General features: G+C 35.3%; 2 protein-coding genes across 2 annotated transcripts; both read left to right on the top strand.

The window, feature by feature from the left end:
* The first annotated feature begins 3,424 nt into the window (after positions 1-3,424).
* Positions 3,425-6,137, top strand: LOC113289458 (phosphoglycerate mutase-like protein 4). Its single transcript, XM_026538710.1, has 7 exons — positions 3,425-3,628; positions 3,713-3,800; positions 4,098-4,148; positions 4,259-4,369; positions 4,840-4,971; positions 5,467-5,542; positions 5,637-6,137. The coding sequence occupies exons 1-7, from the start codon at positions 3,444-3,446 to the stop codon at positions 5,861-5,863; spliced, it is 870 nt and encodes a 289-aa protein (XP_026394495.1). The 5' UTR covers positions 3,425-3,443; the 3' UTR covers positions 5,864-6,137.
* Positions 6,138-6,489: 352 nt separating this feature from the next.
* LOC113289457 lies at positions 6,490-11,771 on the top strand. The gene is made up of 18 exons (XM_026538709.1): positions 6,490-6,950; positions 7,191-7,372; positions 7,453-7,557; positions 7,662-7,733; positions 7,895-8,042; positions 8,193-8,275; positions 8,403-8,458; positions 8,776-8,912; positions 9,017-9,107; positions 9,308-9,373; positions 9,485-9,707; positions 10,168-10,269; positions 10,367-10,452; positions 10,553-10,675; positions 10,876-10,945; positions 11,023-11,114; positions 11,212-11,316; positions 11,421-11,771. The coding sequence occupies exons 1-18, from the start codon at positions 6,580-6,582 to the stop codon at positions 11,532-11,534; spliced, it is 2,226 nt and encodes a 741-aa protein (XP_026394494.1). The 5' UTR covers positions 6,490-6,579; the 3' UTR covers positions 11,535-11,771.
* The last annotated feature ends 4,017 nt before the right edge of the window (positions 11,772-15,788 follow it).

Below are 15,788 nucleotides of genomic sequence, written 5' to 3'. Positions count from 1 at the left end.
CACCCCGGAGAAAAGTACTAAAGGCACCGCAGAAATGTACCGGAAACGTCCCAGAATTTTCCCGGAGGAAACCAGAAAATTACTATTTCAACCCAAGAATTACTATTTCAGCCCAAATTCCTAAGGGGACACCACTTTTTGCTAAGGGGACACCTTTTCACGATTTGAATTTGAAAATGGCGGGAGAAATCAATCACGCCTGCATGAAATTTCTACTCGATTCTTGGACGTGTTTTTGGAAGATTCGATCGCTGGAAATTATTGGGCTAAGCCTGTTAAGGCTAAACATGCCGAATGCAAGTGATTTTAGCGATCAAGTTGGGCTGAAATGACCGGGAGAGAAGATCAAAGTCCAAACAGGGGAGCTGTTTTCACGGGAGAATATTTTGGAAAATATTGGATTCTGTTGGAGGATATATGTGCGTTATCTCATGGGATTCGAATATATCTAAGCTAGGAAAGATTGAGAGAGCGTCAGAAGCCAAGAGAATATTTGGTAAACACGATTTCGATTAAACAGGAAAAAAATCAAAAATATTATTCTCGCGTCTGCAAAGAATTGAAGAGAAGATTATATGGAGTTATGATGGAAGATATCGATGTTGTTGGGTATAAATAGCTCACTGAGGTCAAGGAGAAAGGGTGTCGAGAGTTGGGAGGAGAGGAGAGAAGGCTGCAGAGGGAGAATCACCATTTTTCTCTGCTGCTGCTGCTGCCATTGATGAAGAGGAAGAACACGAAGAACAGACGGCCAAAGACAGTCGTTCCCCAACAGTGACAACGACCGGTCACTGTGGGTCGTAGTCAGCTACGCAGACAACAGCAGCACTCTTTTATCGTTCTTTGTAACGGTGTTCTGTAACGCTTATAAGCGTTGCAGTTTACCGATTTTCACCCTTTTCTCCATTTTCTCTTCATTGTAAACACCAATTGAGCTTAATAAAATATTTTGAGAGGTATTTCACTATGATGAGCTAAACCCAAGCACTGGACGACGGAGAAAGCCTTAATTCATCCATGTGGTAATTTAATTAATTCTTTTATTTACTTTTTGTACTAATTTTAATTGAATTAAGATTTTAAATTAATTACTTGTGATTTTATTTGATGGAGTATGCTTGGTCCTAGGGATTTTTGATGCGCCATGCTCATAAAATACAACTAATATTTTATAAAATCTATCTTGGCAACAAACTAGAGTTAATATTTGTTTTGTTTTTGAACTATAATTGTTAGAATTAATTTCTGAACCACTTGAAAATGAAAAAAACGGCCGTATCTTTAGTCCCAGTACTCTTGCCCATATTGTTAATATTTTTTGTATATATTTTTATTTTTAAATCTTTACAAGTCCGAGCAACGAACTTTTACTACCACTTTCAAAACTATAACAGTTATCTAGTCATTCTAATATGCATGATATACCTTTTCATAAGAACTTTTAATATATAGAACATAAACTTTACATCCCAGGATGTGTAACTACTAGTTACACATCCATATAACTACTAGTTAGTAGAAATTACTAACCATTTCAAATTCTAAACCACCTCCAAGCGCAAGTCCTCCTATAACATCAACTGTTGGCTTTGGGCATCTGCATGGACGAACCACCATGATCAATCAAAGATAAGCTAAGATTGAAAATAGAAAATTTGAACTCTTACCATCAGGTAAGGTTTCATACGAAACAACAACTTCGTTAGTTGGAGTCTGACCTTACTTCGTCAGCGTCCCAACAATAAACCAAGTCATCAAAAAATATAAGGAGATAGGGAGAGAATACAGATGAATACTTGTTGTTGTTTTCTCGGTTCTACCCACATCAACACTTACCAAGAGACTCCAATTAAGAAGACACCACCATCTACTGCCAATTCTGCTTAAAATTCACACACAACTAAGCATCAGATGAGAATTAGATACAACTAGTTATTACCGATTACTGGTTATAATTGAGAAATCCAAAAAATATTGGATCAAAAATCACTGCCATACAAAACAATTGCATCTATAATTTCATACTTCATTGCTCAAAAGGAATTATGACATACATAATCACTGAAATGGTACACACAGTACATAAATATGTTAATGAACATTAGTACCCTCTACAATTACTGATAACGAGGGGTTACACATATAATTAGCATGTGTAACTGGTATCTGCACATCCAATTATCATTGCATACTCGTAGAGTCTGAAGGTATCATACTAAAAGCTAATAGTCAGTACCAAAATATAGGTCCATGAAACAGAATCTTCAAAGTATGGAACTCCCCGACATGCATGATACACATTTTACCAAAAAATATACAGAAAACCAAATAATTTAGACAGTAATGCATTACCTAGCAGCCATATCAGCAGCCTTGCTGACACTTGAATCACCTAAACTTTTCATCTCATCGCCGACAGTCTCAACTTTCTTCCCCTTGTCAGAATCATCACCATTTTCATCTCTCAAATTTCTGATAACAACAAGTAATCATCGACAACAACAAAAACAACAATAATCTAAACACATACCTAGATTTAAAACCTGTTGATTCAAGAAAAAACGAGAGAAATCTTACTGATTTGCAGATCTTTGCTCATACGAGATTTCATTTCTACCGCTGTTGAAGATCTTCTTGATTCCATTGTTGAATCTGCACAAAAAGTAAGTAATTAAGGTTAAAACGACTTTGAAGATCTTCGATTGATTCAAAAATAATCAGGTTCTTCTTATTCCCAGATCTGAACAGGATCAATCAAAAAATAAAATAAAAACCTAATCGAACTAAGAATGATGAACCTGATCACAAACCTAATCGGAAATGATTTCTGCTACTTCGAATCAACTGTAACTTAGATTCAATTCAAAATCTTCAAAAAAACAACAGTCGAACCAACGAAAAACCTAACCTGATGCAGCTTAGAAACAACTAAAACCTAGATTCAAATGAAATCGATTGAATGATTTATTCATATTTGTTGATCAACCTAACCTAGATTCAACTAAAACCTAATCAGATCGATTCGCCTTCTTCTTCGTCGATCAGATCCGATGCAGCCGGCAGAGAAAGAGAATGAAGAAGAGAGAGAAACAGAATTGAGAAATGAAAGATATCTTCTGTATTCCTCTTATATATATACTAAAGGGTAATGTTGCCATTATTAGAATTCGGAATAATTAATTATGGGCAAGATTTGAAGAAAAATTGATATTTTGGGTCTAGTGGTAGCATTTTTTGAAAGTATGGAGTTGATAGTGGAGGATCCATTTTGTGGGGCTTGTATATATTGAATCCATATATTAGGGGGTTCTAGTATTTTTCACTTTCTGAAATCCGTTATTTTAGTAGATTGGACGCGGGTGGTACCAAATCGCATCCACCCATCATCTGATATTTCCCGCTCTATTTAGATTGGTATATCCGCAGGATGTAGTACATGTGTGATGCTTACTTTGCACGCGCATCGGTTCTGGAGAAAACCGATCTTCTTCAACTCATCTTCCTTTAAATCCGCGAGGGAAAAACTCAGTCTCTATACAGTCGACGAAAGTAAATCTCTCATTTTACAATCCACCAAACAAACCCTAATCCTAACAATGGCTGAGCCCGTTTCTAGCTCCGATTTGAGGTATGATTCTCATTTAGGTCTTCATTTAAGAAAGTAATTTATCTATTTTTGGATATATGATTTTTACTGTTGTTTACTACTTAGGTCTGAGTCTCACTGCAATTCTGATTACGCTGAGATTATTGTTGTTCGACATGGAGAAACAACTTGGAATTCTGATGGAAGACTTCAGGTAATTTTCAGTTTCACTTAAATTTATAGAAATGATTTGATCTAGATCTTGTAATCTGAGATATAGACATGATTGGAACCTTATCGTGATTTAGTTTTTTAGTCCTAGTGACTGAATATACCAGTCAATTTCTTCATTCCAATCGTAAAATTGCTAAAAATTGCTAAAAAAATCCGTGTTTTTGTTTATCCAATTTCAAATTCAGTTTTCAATGCATGTTTTTATGCTTCATGTTATATATGTCTTTAATTGTGGATAAGTACCATGGGTTTGTAATGATTTATTTTTCCTTAACAGGGACACTTGGATGCTGACTTGAATGAGGTTGGCAGGCAACAAGCAGCTGCAGTAAGTTATTGTTTCTTTTATATGTATTGCATTGTTGTGTATGTTCTTCTTCTTCTTCTTTTTTTTTCAATTTTGGCAGCAAGTCTATAATGAATATGGTTTTCTTGAAGGTGGCCGATCGATTGTCGAAAAAATCTAAAATTTCTGCTGTTTACGCATCAGATTTGAGAAGAGCTTCTGAGACTGCTCAGATAATTTCTAGCAAATGTGGTAATCTCGAGGTACAAGTACAACTCTTATATCAGTTTTCTCAAGTTATTGGTGTATTGAGGGATATATATAGATGTAATGTGGTTATATTGACTTATTGCTAATACGTGTGAAACAAGTTGTGGTACTATTTATACAATATCCGTATATGAAATCTGAAATTTTATTAGGTTGTCTTTTTCTCTAAGACTTTCAACTAGATCCTATCTTAGTTCTTTCGAATGTTACCTTGCTCTAATCAGTTTAGTAGTTTTATTTGGTACTTTAAGTTAATGTAATTCTTAATCACTGCATAACCGACGTTGACACAGTTCTTTGATTTTAAAGGAGTCATAGAAGATATAGTTTTTGTAGAAGTGTAACAACTACGTTTTTAGGCCATAAGTGAGAGCCTTGTTGTTCTTCTGCTTTGCTTGTGGTGTCTGGTCTCTCTATGTTAGAATGTCTTGCTATCTTCATAGCTAATTTTTATCCGTTTCAGGTTATCCAAGATCCAGACCTGAGGGAAAGACATCTCGGGGATCTTCAAGGTCTAGTCTTGAAGGAAGCAGCCAACACCAAGCCTAAAGCCTATCAAGCATTTGTATCTGGCAGGACAGGTGAGGCTATCCCTGTAAGTAACTGGGTCCTGCTAATCTGTCTAGTTTGCACATTCTGGAGACTATTCCTTAAATTCACCATGACTTCAGTAGTGATTATTAGAACAGATTCCCTTACGTAGAAATTTCAGAAATATCAACTATCATATGTTTTTATATCTAATGCTGCTGCACAGAAAACATGACAAATATCTGAAAGATAAAGTTGATTTTCCTTTGGATGTTTATTTATTACATGAGGAGCTCACCTCAGAGTAACAAACAAACTATTTTGACTTTATGTCTCTGATTTGCACCCCAGAGGCTTTGTCGCTGAAGGGAATGTTAACATTCCTTTTCTTCTATTTCTTATGTGTGCTATCTACTTCTGTTGAAACTCTTAAACATATGCGCTATAGATTTCCAGTATTACACAAACTTCTACTTTCCCTGAGCCAGTACCCAGAAAAAGTATCAAATTACCTGCAAACAGTTGTGTTTACTGTAATTTTTGCATTGACATCGTTTAGGGTGGAGGTGAAAGCTTGGAGCAATTGCACGACAGATGCACATCTGCACTGCAAAGAATTGGCAAGAAACATAAAGGTGCGACACTCTCCTTTTTCATCTGTCTATTTTCTTACTCTGGTATTGGTGTTTGAAGCTTAAAAAGTATGTCCTTGTCTACAATCTTTTGCAGGTGAGCGTGTAGTTGTAGTTACACATGGGGGTGTCCTGAGAGAACTTTACTGGAGAGCTTGTCCAAATGGAAAACGTCAGGGTAAGATACTGAATACATCCGTGAACATATTTCACTTGTCTGATGGGGGTGAACACTGGGTCATAAAAGCGTGGGGTGATGTGAGCCATCTCGAAGAAACTGGATTTCTGAAGACAGGCTTCGGAGGTGACAAGAATTCTGGTTAGTTGCATCGTCATGCTTGAAGATTATCTGAATTTGATTACTTTCTGGTACTGCAACTTTCAGCAGTCAATAAAAGAAAATATCTTAGATTATCATTCCAATTCCTACAAATAGTTACAACTGTAATTACTATTGGCTGTACATGCTAATTGAAATGTTCTTGGTAGTTCAGATGAGATTTTCTATGATGACTAGTAGTTGTTTTTTTTCGTAAAGAAAAATAAATAAAAAAAAGAGGGCAAGAGTTGCTGGAAAACTTTTTGTACTTAATTTTCGGATGGGGTTTTTGGTGATACAGAGAATTATCCAGATTTGTGCTTGAGGTATATATGCTATACATATTACTCATACACCGGTGATTGTGTGTTTTCTACTTCAGTTGTAACGTTTTCAACCGGAACCAAATCATTGTATGAGTGTATGCTATGACATTTTTGCTTCCTTGGCTATTCCCAGTTTCAAATTTGCTACAAGTCTACAACTCAGTTTCAAATTTGCTACAACTTGAAGAGAACTGACGATTCTTAATCTTCAACATTAACAGATCACCATTTCAGCTTCTTAAAAAATTATAACCATAGAGTGACTCTCAGCACCCGAAGGAAGATAAGATAACAACCTAAGTTTTTATTTTGCCTTGTAACAAAAATAATCCGTAGACGGTAAAGAGGTTATGAAAACCAACCCGACTGACAAATAAATAAACAAGAAAAGTAGAATGGCTACTTGGGCCATAACGAAGCTCACTAGTCGAGCAGCGCATTTGCCATTTTCTACTTGTATTTCAAAATTCAACCATCATTTCAATAAGAATTGCAGCAGAAATAGAAGACGATCCAAGATTACTATACCGAGTAGTACTAGGTCGATATCTTCAACAATATCATCATCACTGGCGTTAGGTCAAGCTGAAGGAGGAGGAGGAGGAGAAGCTAAAATGGAAACCAAGAAGATAACTGCTCCATATGGTTCCTGGAAATCACCTATCACAGCTGATGTTGTTTCTGGAGCTGATAAACGCTTAGGTGGTATTGCTGTTGATGGACATGGCCACCTCCTTTGGGTTGAAACTCGCCCTAACGAAGCTGGGTATAGATTTTTCCTTTCTTTTTTTGTTCTTTTTTTCTTTTTGTGTGTGTATGTTAAAACCCTAAAACCCAGTTGACCCAAGTCGTGCAATCATATAATCATGATAAATTTTTGAAAACTAAGCGAAATGTAGGCGAGTATGATTTATTGTTTGCTCGGAGTCCGGGCAGATTTATGGTTTGATTTTGCTGATCATTGTATGTGCTATTTGGTTTTTCTGGGAAAAAAATGAATTTTCAGGAGAGCTGTTCTTGTTAAGGAGGCAGATAAATATGAAGATGAACCAATTGATATCACTCCAAAAGAGTTTGCAGTGAGGACATTAGCTAATGAGTATGGAGGTCAAGCTTTTACAATTTTTGGGGATGCTATCGTGTTCTCGAATTATAAAGATCAAAGACTCTACAAGCAGATTATCGGAGGTTTGATTTGCACGGGAAAGACTCTAAATTGTTTATTATATTGAGAGTCGGCAGATTAACATTTCCTTTGTGGTTAGCAGATTCCTCTCCCTTGCCAATTACTCCAGATTATGGCGGATCTCTGGTTCGTTATGCAGATGGGGTGTTTGATTCACGCTCCAACAGTTACATCACAGTAATGGAAGGTAGGCTACTAAAACGCATTTGAACCTTACTGACATGTAATCTATTTTTATTGCTGGTGCCATTTCTAAGCTCGTGACCAGTTATATTTTCCCTCCTTTGATAGATCACCGTGAAAGTAGCTTAAATGCGATTACAACAATTGTATCTGTCAGCCTTAGTGATGGAATTAAACAAGGTAAGAATCTATAGAATCATTGACTTGTATGTGATACACTTACTCTGCTGATCAGTAATCAGTTTCTGGAGGAATGTTAAACTTTTGTTAGTTGCTTGTTATTCTGTGTTGGTTTTGCTGTTTCACTGGTCATCGGCTTATTTGGATGTTATGAATTTTAGATCCTAAACTATTAGTCGGTGGCAATGACTTCTACGCTTTTCCAAGGGTGGACCCCAAAGGAGAGCGTCTGGCATGGATCGAATGGGGTCACCCCAACATGCAGTGGGATAAGGCAGAACTTTGGGTTGGTTATATTTCCAAGGATGGGTGTGTATGTTTCTTGATTATGCTTGCCTCTTATGCACTCATCTCCGCGGGTGTTACAATTTGCAGGATTTCGCCTTAGTTTGAAGTACCGAAGTGAAGTCTATCTTTGTTTGTTATATTGATTAGTTGTGGTTCTTTTACCTTGTATAGAGATATCTCCAGAAAGATCTGTGTTGCTGGTGGTGATCCTATGCTGGTAGAGTCTCCATCTGAGCCCAAGTGGTCGCCCAAAGGTACTTAACATATTCTCTTGTATGACTGAACAAAAGGACTTCGATGTACAAGTATTGTAATCTACTTAGATACGATGAAATTGTGTTCCTTGTGCTTGGCATAATGTGTATTGTGTGCTCTATGCAGGGGAATTATTTTTCATTACGGACAGGAAAAATGGTTTCTGGAACCTTTATAAATGGGTAACCACTCTAATATGTATGCGTCAAATATATTGCAAAGCTTTCTATTGGCTCTAGCTCTGGGTCTATATGGACCCAGTGTAAACTTTTTATCAAATCTGACTCGAATCAGTCTGTGGGATTCTTTAAGTAATCTGATTCGATTCGTCCATGCCATTCGACAACTTGGATTCTGTTTACAAAATCTAATTGATAGCTAAAAGTATAATAACTTGACGCAGTAAATGTTTTGGGGATTGCTAAACATGTCTTTCTAGTATTGATAAAAGATTATCCAATGTGTGTGCATTTATCTTATGCTTTTGATTGTATTGCAGATTGAACACAAAAATGAAGTGGTGTCAATTTATTCCATTGAGGCTGAGTTTACAAAGCCATTTTGGGTTTTTGGTGTTTGCTCCTATGATTTTATCAAGAGCAATGAGAACAACAACCTAATAGCTTGCAATTACAGGTATATCAGTATATTTAACTTTTTCGATTATTCCCCGTAACCTTTGCTAAATTAGATAATTCATATGAAATTTATTTAATTACGTGGATGATGATGATCTGCAGACAGAGTGGTAGGTCATACCTTGGGGTATTAGATGATGCTCAGAACTCTTTGACAGCGGTAGATGTTCCCTTCACAGATATAGGCAATATTGTGAGTGAATCTTATTTTTACTGGTTTCTTGCAACTAGTCATCCTAAATAGTAAATTATACTGCCTTCGTTTATGGAGAAACTAACAATAGGCCAAATTGAAAAAGTAATAGTAACTTTTTTCCAGAAACGGAGGGAGTATATTTTGAATAGATGATGAGGTCTAGACAAGATTAATAATACGTTTTTGGTCTTGTGCAGGTTTGTGGGTGTGACTGCTTATATGTTGAAGGAGCATCTGGAACTCAACCGCTGTCTGTAGCAAAGGTCAATCTCATTTTCTTTATATGCATGAAGTTGCTTGCTGGCGTAAATGCTGAGAACTGGTCAAATATGCAAGATACTGCATGCTAAACATTGTAAAGTTTACTTGAGCAGGTGGTGTTAGATGATAATAAATCACAAGCAGTTGATTTCTCGATTATGTGGTCTTCTTCTCCGGACAGTACAAAATATAAATCATATTTCAGCATGCCTGAGCCGATTGAGTTTCCAACTGAGGTTGCTGGTCAGAAGGCTTATGCTTATTTCTACCCTCCTACGAACCCATGTTATCAAGCTAGTGAGGAAGAAAAGCCTCCCCTGTTATTGAAAATCCATGGTAACTATAATAGTTACTATTTCAATCATCTATGGGAATTTCAATTTTTGTCCCTTATTTATTTTGTGTTTGGCTCCTGATTTTAAAGTTACTAACCATTATGCCATTGACCTTCATAAAGTAGACTGTTTAAGCTTCATAATGGAAGTCAGTACCGAAACACCTCCAAGACCACTGCATAATATAGACCCCTCGCACAATATCTACATATATATAGTATCGTGTCTTGTGGATGAAGAAAACCTAGATTATGCAAGATTTGATGTTAATGACTGCTCCAGTACCCAAGAACTAAACTGGTCAAAATCAAGTGCACAGACTCGATTACCCAAATATCTGAAATTTGTCTGTTTCTTCTTATTGTTTTAGTTTTCTTTTCCTTGTACTGCTGAGCTATACATAATGATGGAAGCTGTCAAATGACATCCTTATGATGATATGTAATCTGAACATTTTGCAGGGGGTCCTACAGCTGAATCACGTGCCATCTTAGATCTTAATATCCAATACTGGACCAGCCGAGGTTGGGCATTTGTGGATGTTAACCATGGAGGGAGTACAGGTTAGCCCTTCAGCCTAGTTTGTGTTGATGAAACTGGTGCCTTTTATTCATATAATTCCATGATACTGCGTTAAAGGTGTCATGATGTCATTGGCAGGTTATGGCCGGGAATTTCGTGAGCGACTGTTGGGAAGTTGGGGTATTGTTGATGTCAATGACTGTTGCAGTTGTGCTAAATTCTTGGTATTTATTTTTACTCTCTTCTTTACTGGATTTCGTAGTGAAGGGGCATGCTAGGTCAACATTGTAGTACAATATTGACAAAATAGTGTGAATTTTGAAGGTGGATAGTGGAAAGGTAGATGGAGAACGACTTTGTATTACTGGAAGGTCCGCCGGTGGTTACACAACATTAGCTTCTCTAGCTTTTAGACAAACATTCAAAGCCGGTGCTTCCTTGTATGGTGTGAGTGATCCGTCCTCCTCCTTAGATCACACTTCATTGGCTTGAGAGAATTTGGAGCTCATCAATCTTGGTGATGTCAAACGTTGATAGATGTTTATTAACTTTCTCACTATTGACAGGAAGTTATTGTTATCTTACTCAACATTGACCTATAGATGACTAGCAAGTAACAATCCATTACCTGTACTTCTGATTTACAGATTGCAGACTTGAACTCTTTGAAGACAGACACGCACAAATTTGAGTCCCGTTATACCGACAATCTTGTTGGTAAGCAATTGTGCATTTGAAAATTCGTTAGATCAAAATGGTTGAACTATTAAGCTCACTCTTTCCTTTGGCTACAGGTAGCGAAGAAGCTTACTTTGAGAGATCGCCAATCAACTTTGTTGATAAATTTTCTTGCCCTGTGATTCTATTCCAAGGATTAGAGGATAAGGTACACAGTTACATAACTTAGGCTTGTGTTTACTGTTTTTTGGCAGTCGTGTTTCACTGTAAACTAATACAAAGAACTTGTAATCTATTTGATGCAGGTTGTGACTCCAGATCAAGCTCGTAAAATTTATACAGCTCTGAAACAAAAAGGGCTTCCTGTTGCACTGGTAGAGTATGAAGGAGAGCAACATGGATTTCGTAAGGTATGAATGAACATTTTATCATGGTATAATTGATAAGCATGTCTTTCAATCATAAGGCAGGACTTAAACGAAGATTATATTAATATCTATATGTATATACACAGGCTGAGAACATAAAATATACCCTGGAGCAACAGATGGTATTTTTTGCTCGTTTGATAGGGAACTTCAAGGTGGCGGATGAAATCACCCCGTTAAAAATCGACAACTTAGACTAAGGTTACAGTTATACAGCATGTGGATCATCATAAATGACTATTTAGTATTTCCTTCTCCTCAAAAAGACTCTTACTTTTTCTCTTCCCAAATAAATTGGTAATTAATATAAGGTCACATTTCTAAATTTACCTTCCTAATCAATTACCATTGCTAAATCTTAATTTAAGAAATAATAGTCACGTCAATACTTGTATCTCTTTATTAAAATATTTTCCAATGACATAAAGTTTGCCAACTGTGTTATATCTTAAAGGTAGGTCATTTCGCAACTTATACGCCTTCAAATAAGTAACTATTCACGTAATTCAGAGATTTTGTGAGCCAGTGATGGTTGGTTATGTTACCTAGCGTAAAGTAATTTTAGAAAGCAAAAGCTATAGAGAAGGATTTTCGTCGTATTATTTTCTTTTCCTCTTTTTCGACAATTTTAAATGATTACCGAGTCAACTCAGTTTTCAGATTTTGCCCCTTCTTACCTTGTCTAATCCTTATGCTTTTGCTTGTAACAATTGATTGTTGAATCTATAATTACTTTCAAGTTTGTTTATCATGTTTTGTTATTTTAATACGACGATGTTGGTATTGTCAAAGTTTGATTCGAACTGATTATGAGATTTTTACCAAGATGATTACTTTAATATATAACATGTTGGTATTGTCAAAGTTTGATTCGAACTGATTATGAGATTTTTACCAAGATGATTACTTTAATATATAACAACCATAATGCGAGTACCAAGTGGACCATGATCTTTTTCGTTCAGAAACCTGTATGGACAAACTTGATAAAATCAATAGAATGATCAACAATTGAGATTCATGTATATATGATATGTACACAAGTTTATTTGGACGATCTTAAAAATCAATATCCAAAAATCAACCTAGTATATACCTGAAATGTATACGAACCCAATTCCAACAAGAACAAGTCTTGTAATCTATATTTTAAGATACAAATTCTCAAGAATAAATAAATCTTGTAGGTTTTATAAGTTTTTGAGCTTGAAAAGTTTATAGGTTGTTTAATGTACTACTTGTGATATTTTAATTATAAAGATAAGCAATATAATGTGGAATAGAAATAACACAAGATACCAGAAATTTTGTTAACAAGGAAAACTGCAATGTGCAGAAAAATCCCAGGACCTAGACTCCGGACTGGAATATAGTTGAGTCCGAATCGACCCTACATGAAATTCAGCTTCAGGCGTGCTCCTTTACATCTCTTGGATCTCGCAAGACCCTACGCAGATTGATACCTCTAGCTAACGTCCTTTACAGGCTTATGAGTCTGCTTCCACATAACTGAAGACTTTTAACTATTTTGCCTCTAACAGATAACTATTTAATTTCCTTTAGAAAGATATTCTATTAAGGTAACATAAATATGTTTGCTCAAGAATCTTCAAGGTAAAGAAAATATCAAGCAAACTTTAATAGTTAGGACAACTTACTCTCTTAAAAAGGTTAGAAAGATGCCTGATCGATCTACCTCACAAGAACAATCTAAGAAAATCAAAAAGAAGAGTTTTAGATATCTATTTTGTGGAATCACAATGACCATTAAGAACAAGATCCGAATAACAAAGATCTATTAGGTAACAGATAGTCTGATCGGGCTTCACGAATCCCTTAGTGGAGACTTTATCGTAACCTAATACAATTTCTCCATAAGAAAATTAGGTTTTTAAAGGACGACTCTAACCCCAACTAGGACACATAAGTATCAGGATTAAGATTCTAGTATGCTCGTCCTCTATTAATATTGATGAACATGGCTTGGTGGCTTACAAACAAAGCTGAGTCGGTGAACTTGTTTGTGTTTACGAATTACTTTGTTACCAAGTAAGCGTAATTTCTCCATATAGATCGATCATGTAAGCATTTGAAAAGTTTGCTTTGAATCACAAAACAAAATAAAATGCAGCCAAATGAATGTGCGTCAAGTGGTGAGCCCAAGAAAAATGGTTAAGTTTTTATGGAACCAAAAAACATAAGTTGGAGTATGTTAACTCTTAATACCAAAACAATTCATGAATTGTCCAAAACGGTTCATTAAAACTTTGTCGTCTCGGAGTTCATGAATTTTTTGTTTTTATAAGTTTGCGAACTGTCTAAACCAGTTCATGACACAAAAAGTGTCCATGAACCTCTTAAAATCCACTAGTTCACGAACGGTGGAAATCAGTTTGTATACTAGTGAAATAAAAAATATCTAGGAAAGTCCCAAAATCAACCATTTCGCGAACTGAGAAAATTCGTTCTTGTACGCGAGTTAATTAGATAAAATACATCAAGTATTATTAATAATAATTTTAAGTTAGTGAACCGAGCAAACCAGTTTATGAACATAAAAACTAACTTGATGACTCCTTATGAACTCAATACGCAATTGTAATTTTTGTACAATAAATTTCTCTCAACCTATAATGCGATACATTCTATATTGCTGGAATTTTTCTTTGCAATGTCCTTCATAATAAAATCATATAAAATATCTCAGTAGATAGAATAGTAGATGATATGAGTAAATAGGATAGTCACTCTTCATATACCTTTGTTGTTGTAGAAATTTCCGTTGTTATCCAGTCTTTAATCTTCAAGTTCGATTGGTGAATTCTGATACTCAACTATTATGCTCTATTACAAGTCTTAGACTAATCTTAGTAGATATAGTTTTGATTAACTAAATTTGACAGCAAGCTTGACATACCAAAATTTGTTAGTTTGGCCGAGAGAAGCTCTAACAATCTCCCCCTTGTCAATTTTAGTGACAAAACTATCAATTGAATACATATTTAAAATAAATAAACTTTTAACTCTGTCTCCATAATGCATCTTGATTTATTGAATCTTTACCACTCTTGAACTATTCATTTTTCAAGTTCTTCAATGGTTCTGCATGTGTTTGTTCAACAACTTGTTGTTGAATATCCGTAGCTTGATAACAACTTATCAAAATACTCAAGTTAGAGAATTTAAAATGAATGATCAATTTACTCATTGGTTGTTATACCAGGCGATGTATGTTTACCTACTTCAAAGTCCATTGTTCTAAAACTTTAAAGAAATGCTATGGTGATATGTTCTCCCACATAGTGTTTACACGATAATCCCACTAAGTTTCGCAACCATCTTCATCTAAGAGAGATTTTTAAAGGTACTTCTATGTCTTAAAATTCCACGCCGCACTCCCCACAAAAGATATAACATTTAAACAAGTTCAAATTGAGCTCTCCCACATTTATGTCATTCTCAAAGAGAACGACAAGAGCAACCTTACTCTATACAAGAGAAGGATTTTCCATGGACACTAAGGAATTTACAAATAAATGTATATCCAATATTGTTTTCATTTTTTGTCGGTTATGAACAAAAAATCTTCAAAATAGTAATTCTAGAGGAATCCAAAAACGTTATTCTTTAAAAAAAAAAATAATCATCAACAAAAATTTGCTTCTCTTAGTTAGAAACAAATACTAGTAAAGAGTGTAACTTTTGTGACATGATTCGTCAGATTTTATTTGTTCTAGCAGTTACGAAAGTAGAATTTAAAGTCATAACCTTATTTCCAGCCAGTTACGAACAAGAAAAAAACCCATGACTAAGAATTATCTTATGAAATACCTGGAATATATTCAAAGTATAATCATGAAGATTAAATATTGCAACTTGTTTTCAAAAGTTTACTCCTCTTTTAACCAGTTACGAACAAAAAGAGTAAAGAGGCATTGATTATCAAGACATGAAAATTTTGATTTTTTTAAGAACATCAAACTAGAATCAATGGATGTTCATGTCCTCGTAAGCGGATTTGGGTTGATGTTTCTCATCCACGAAGTATGTTAAGAATCAGTACATATCTATTTATATATAAGCCGATTGTAACAATCGACGAATATGGAGGCTTATATAAATCGATTGTAACATTTATTTATATAAAGGTCTGTTGTAACAATAGATGGATATGGTTGTAGGTATTTCTATAAACCGATTACAACAATCGACGTATATAGTGGCTTATATTGACCGTTTATGGTCTATAAAACATGCAGAAAATTAGGCATTTTCTTTAACTAGAACCGGTCTATATGAATGGTAGGGTCGTCAACGGTGTTCAGGTATGAATTCCGATTATGGTTTTATCCTATTATATCCAAAAGAAATCATCTAAATAAAAGGGAGTATTTCCTTGCCGAGTCGTGCTATGACGAGTCATCCTCGTGACAGCTTCTATAAGGGTGCACCTT

Source organism: Papaver somniferum, chromosome 6 (assembly GCF_003573695.1).
Source record: "Papaver somniferum cultivar HN1 chromosome 6, ASM357369v1, whole genome shotgun sequence".
Taxonomy (NCBI): Eukaryota; Viridiplantae; Streptophyta; class Magnoliopsida; order Ranunculales; family Papaveraceae; genus Papaver; species Papaver somniferum.
The sequence above is the reverse complement of the archived record's forward strand: the minus strand, read 5'-3'. Positions and strand labels throughout refer to the sequence as shown.

Coding starts and splice junctions, on each gene's coding strand:
- LOC113289458 (XM_026538710.1), top strand. CDS start 3,444: ATGCTTACTTTGCACGCGCATCGGTTCTGGAGAAAACCGATCTTCTTC. Junction 4,149..4,258: donor GCAGGCAACAAGCAGCTGCA/GTAAGTTATTGT, acceptor GTTTTCTTGAAG/GTGGCCGATCGATTGTCGAA. Junction 4,370..4,839: donor GCAAATGTGGTAATCTCGAG/GTACAAGTACAA, acceptor TATCCGTTTCAG/GTTATCCAAGATCCAGACCT.
- LOC113289457 (XM_026538709.1), top strand. CDS start 6,580: ATGGCTACTTGGGCCATAACGAAGCTCACTAGTCGAGCAGCGCATTTG. Junction 10,270..10,366: donor TAACCATGGAGGGAGTACAG/GTTAGCCCTTCA, acceptor TGTCATTGGCAG/GTTATGGCCGGGAATTTCGT. Junction 10,453..10,552: donor GCAGTTGTGCTAAATTCTTG/GTATTTATTTTT, acceptor TGAATTTTGAAG/GTGGATAGTGGAAAGGTAGA.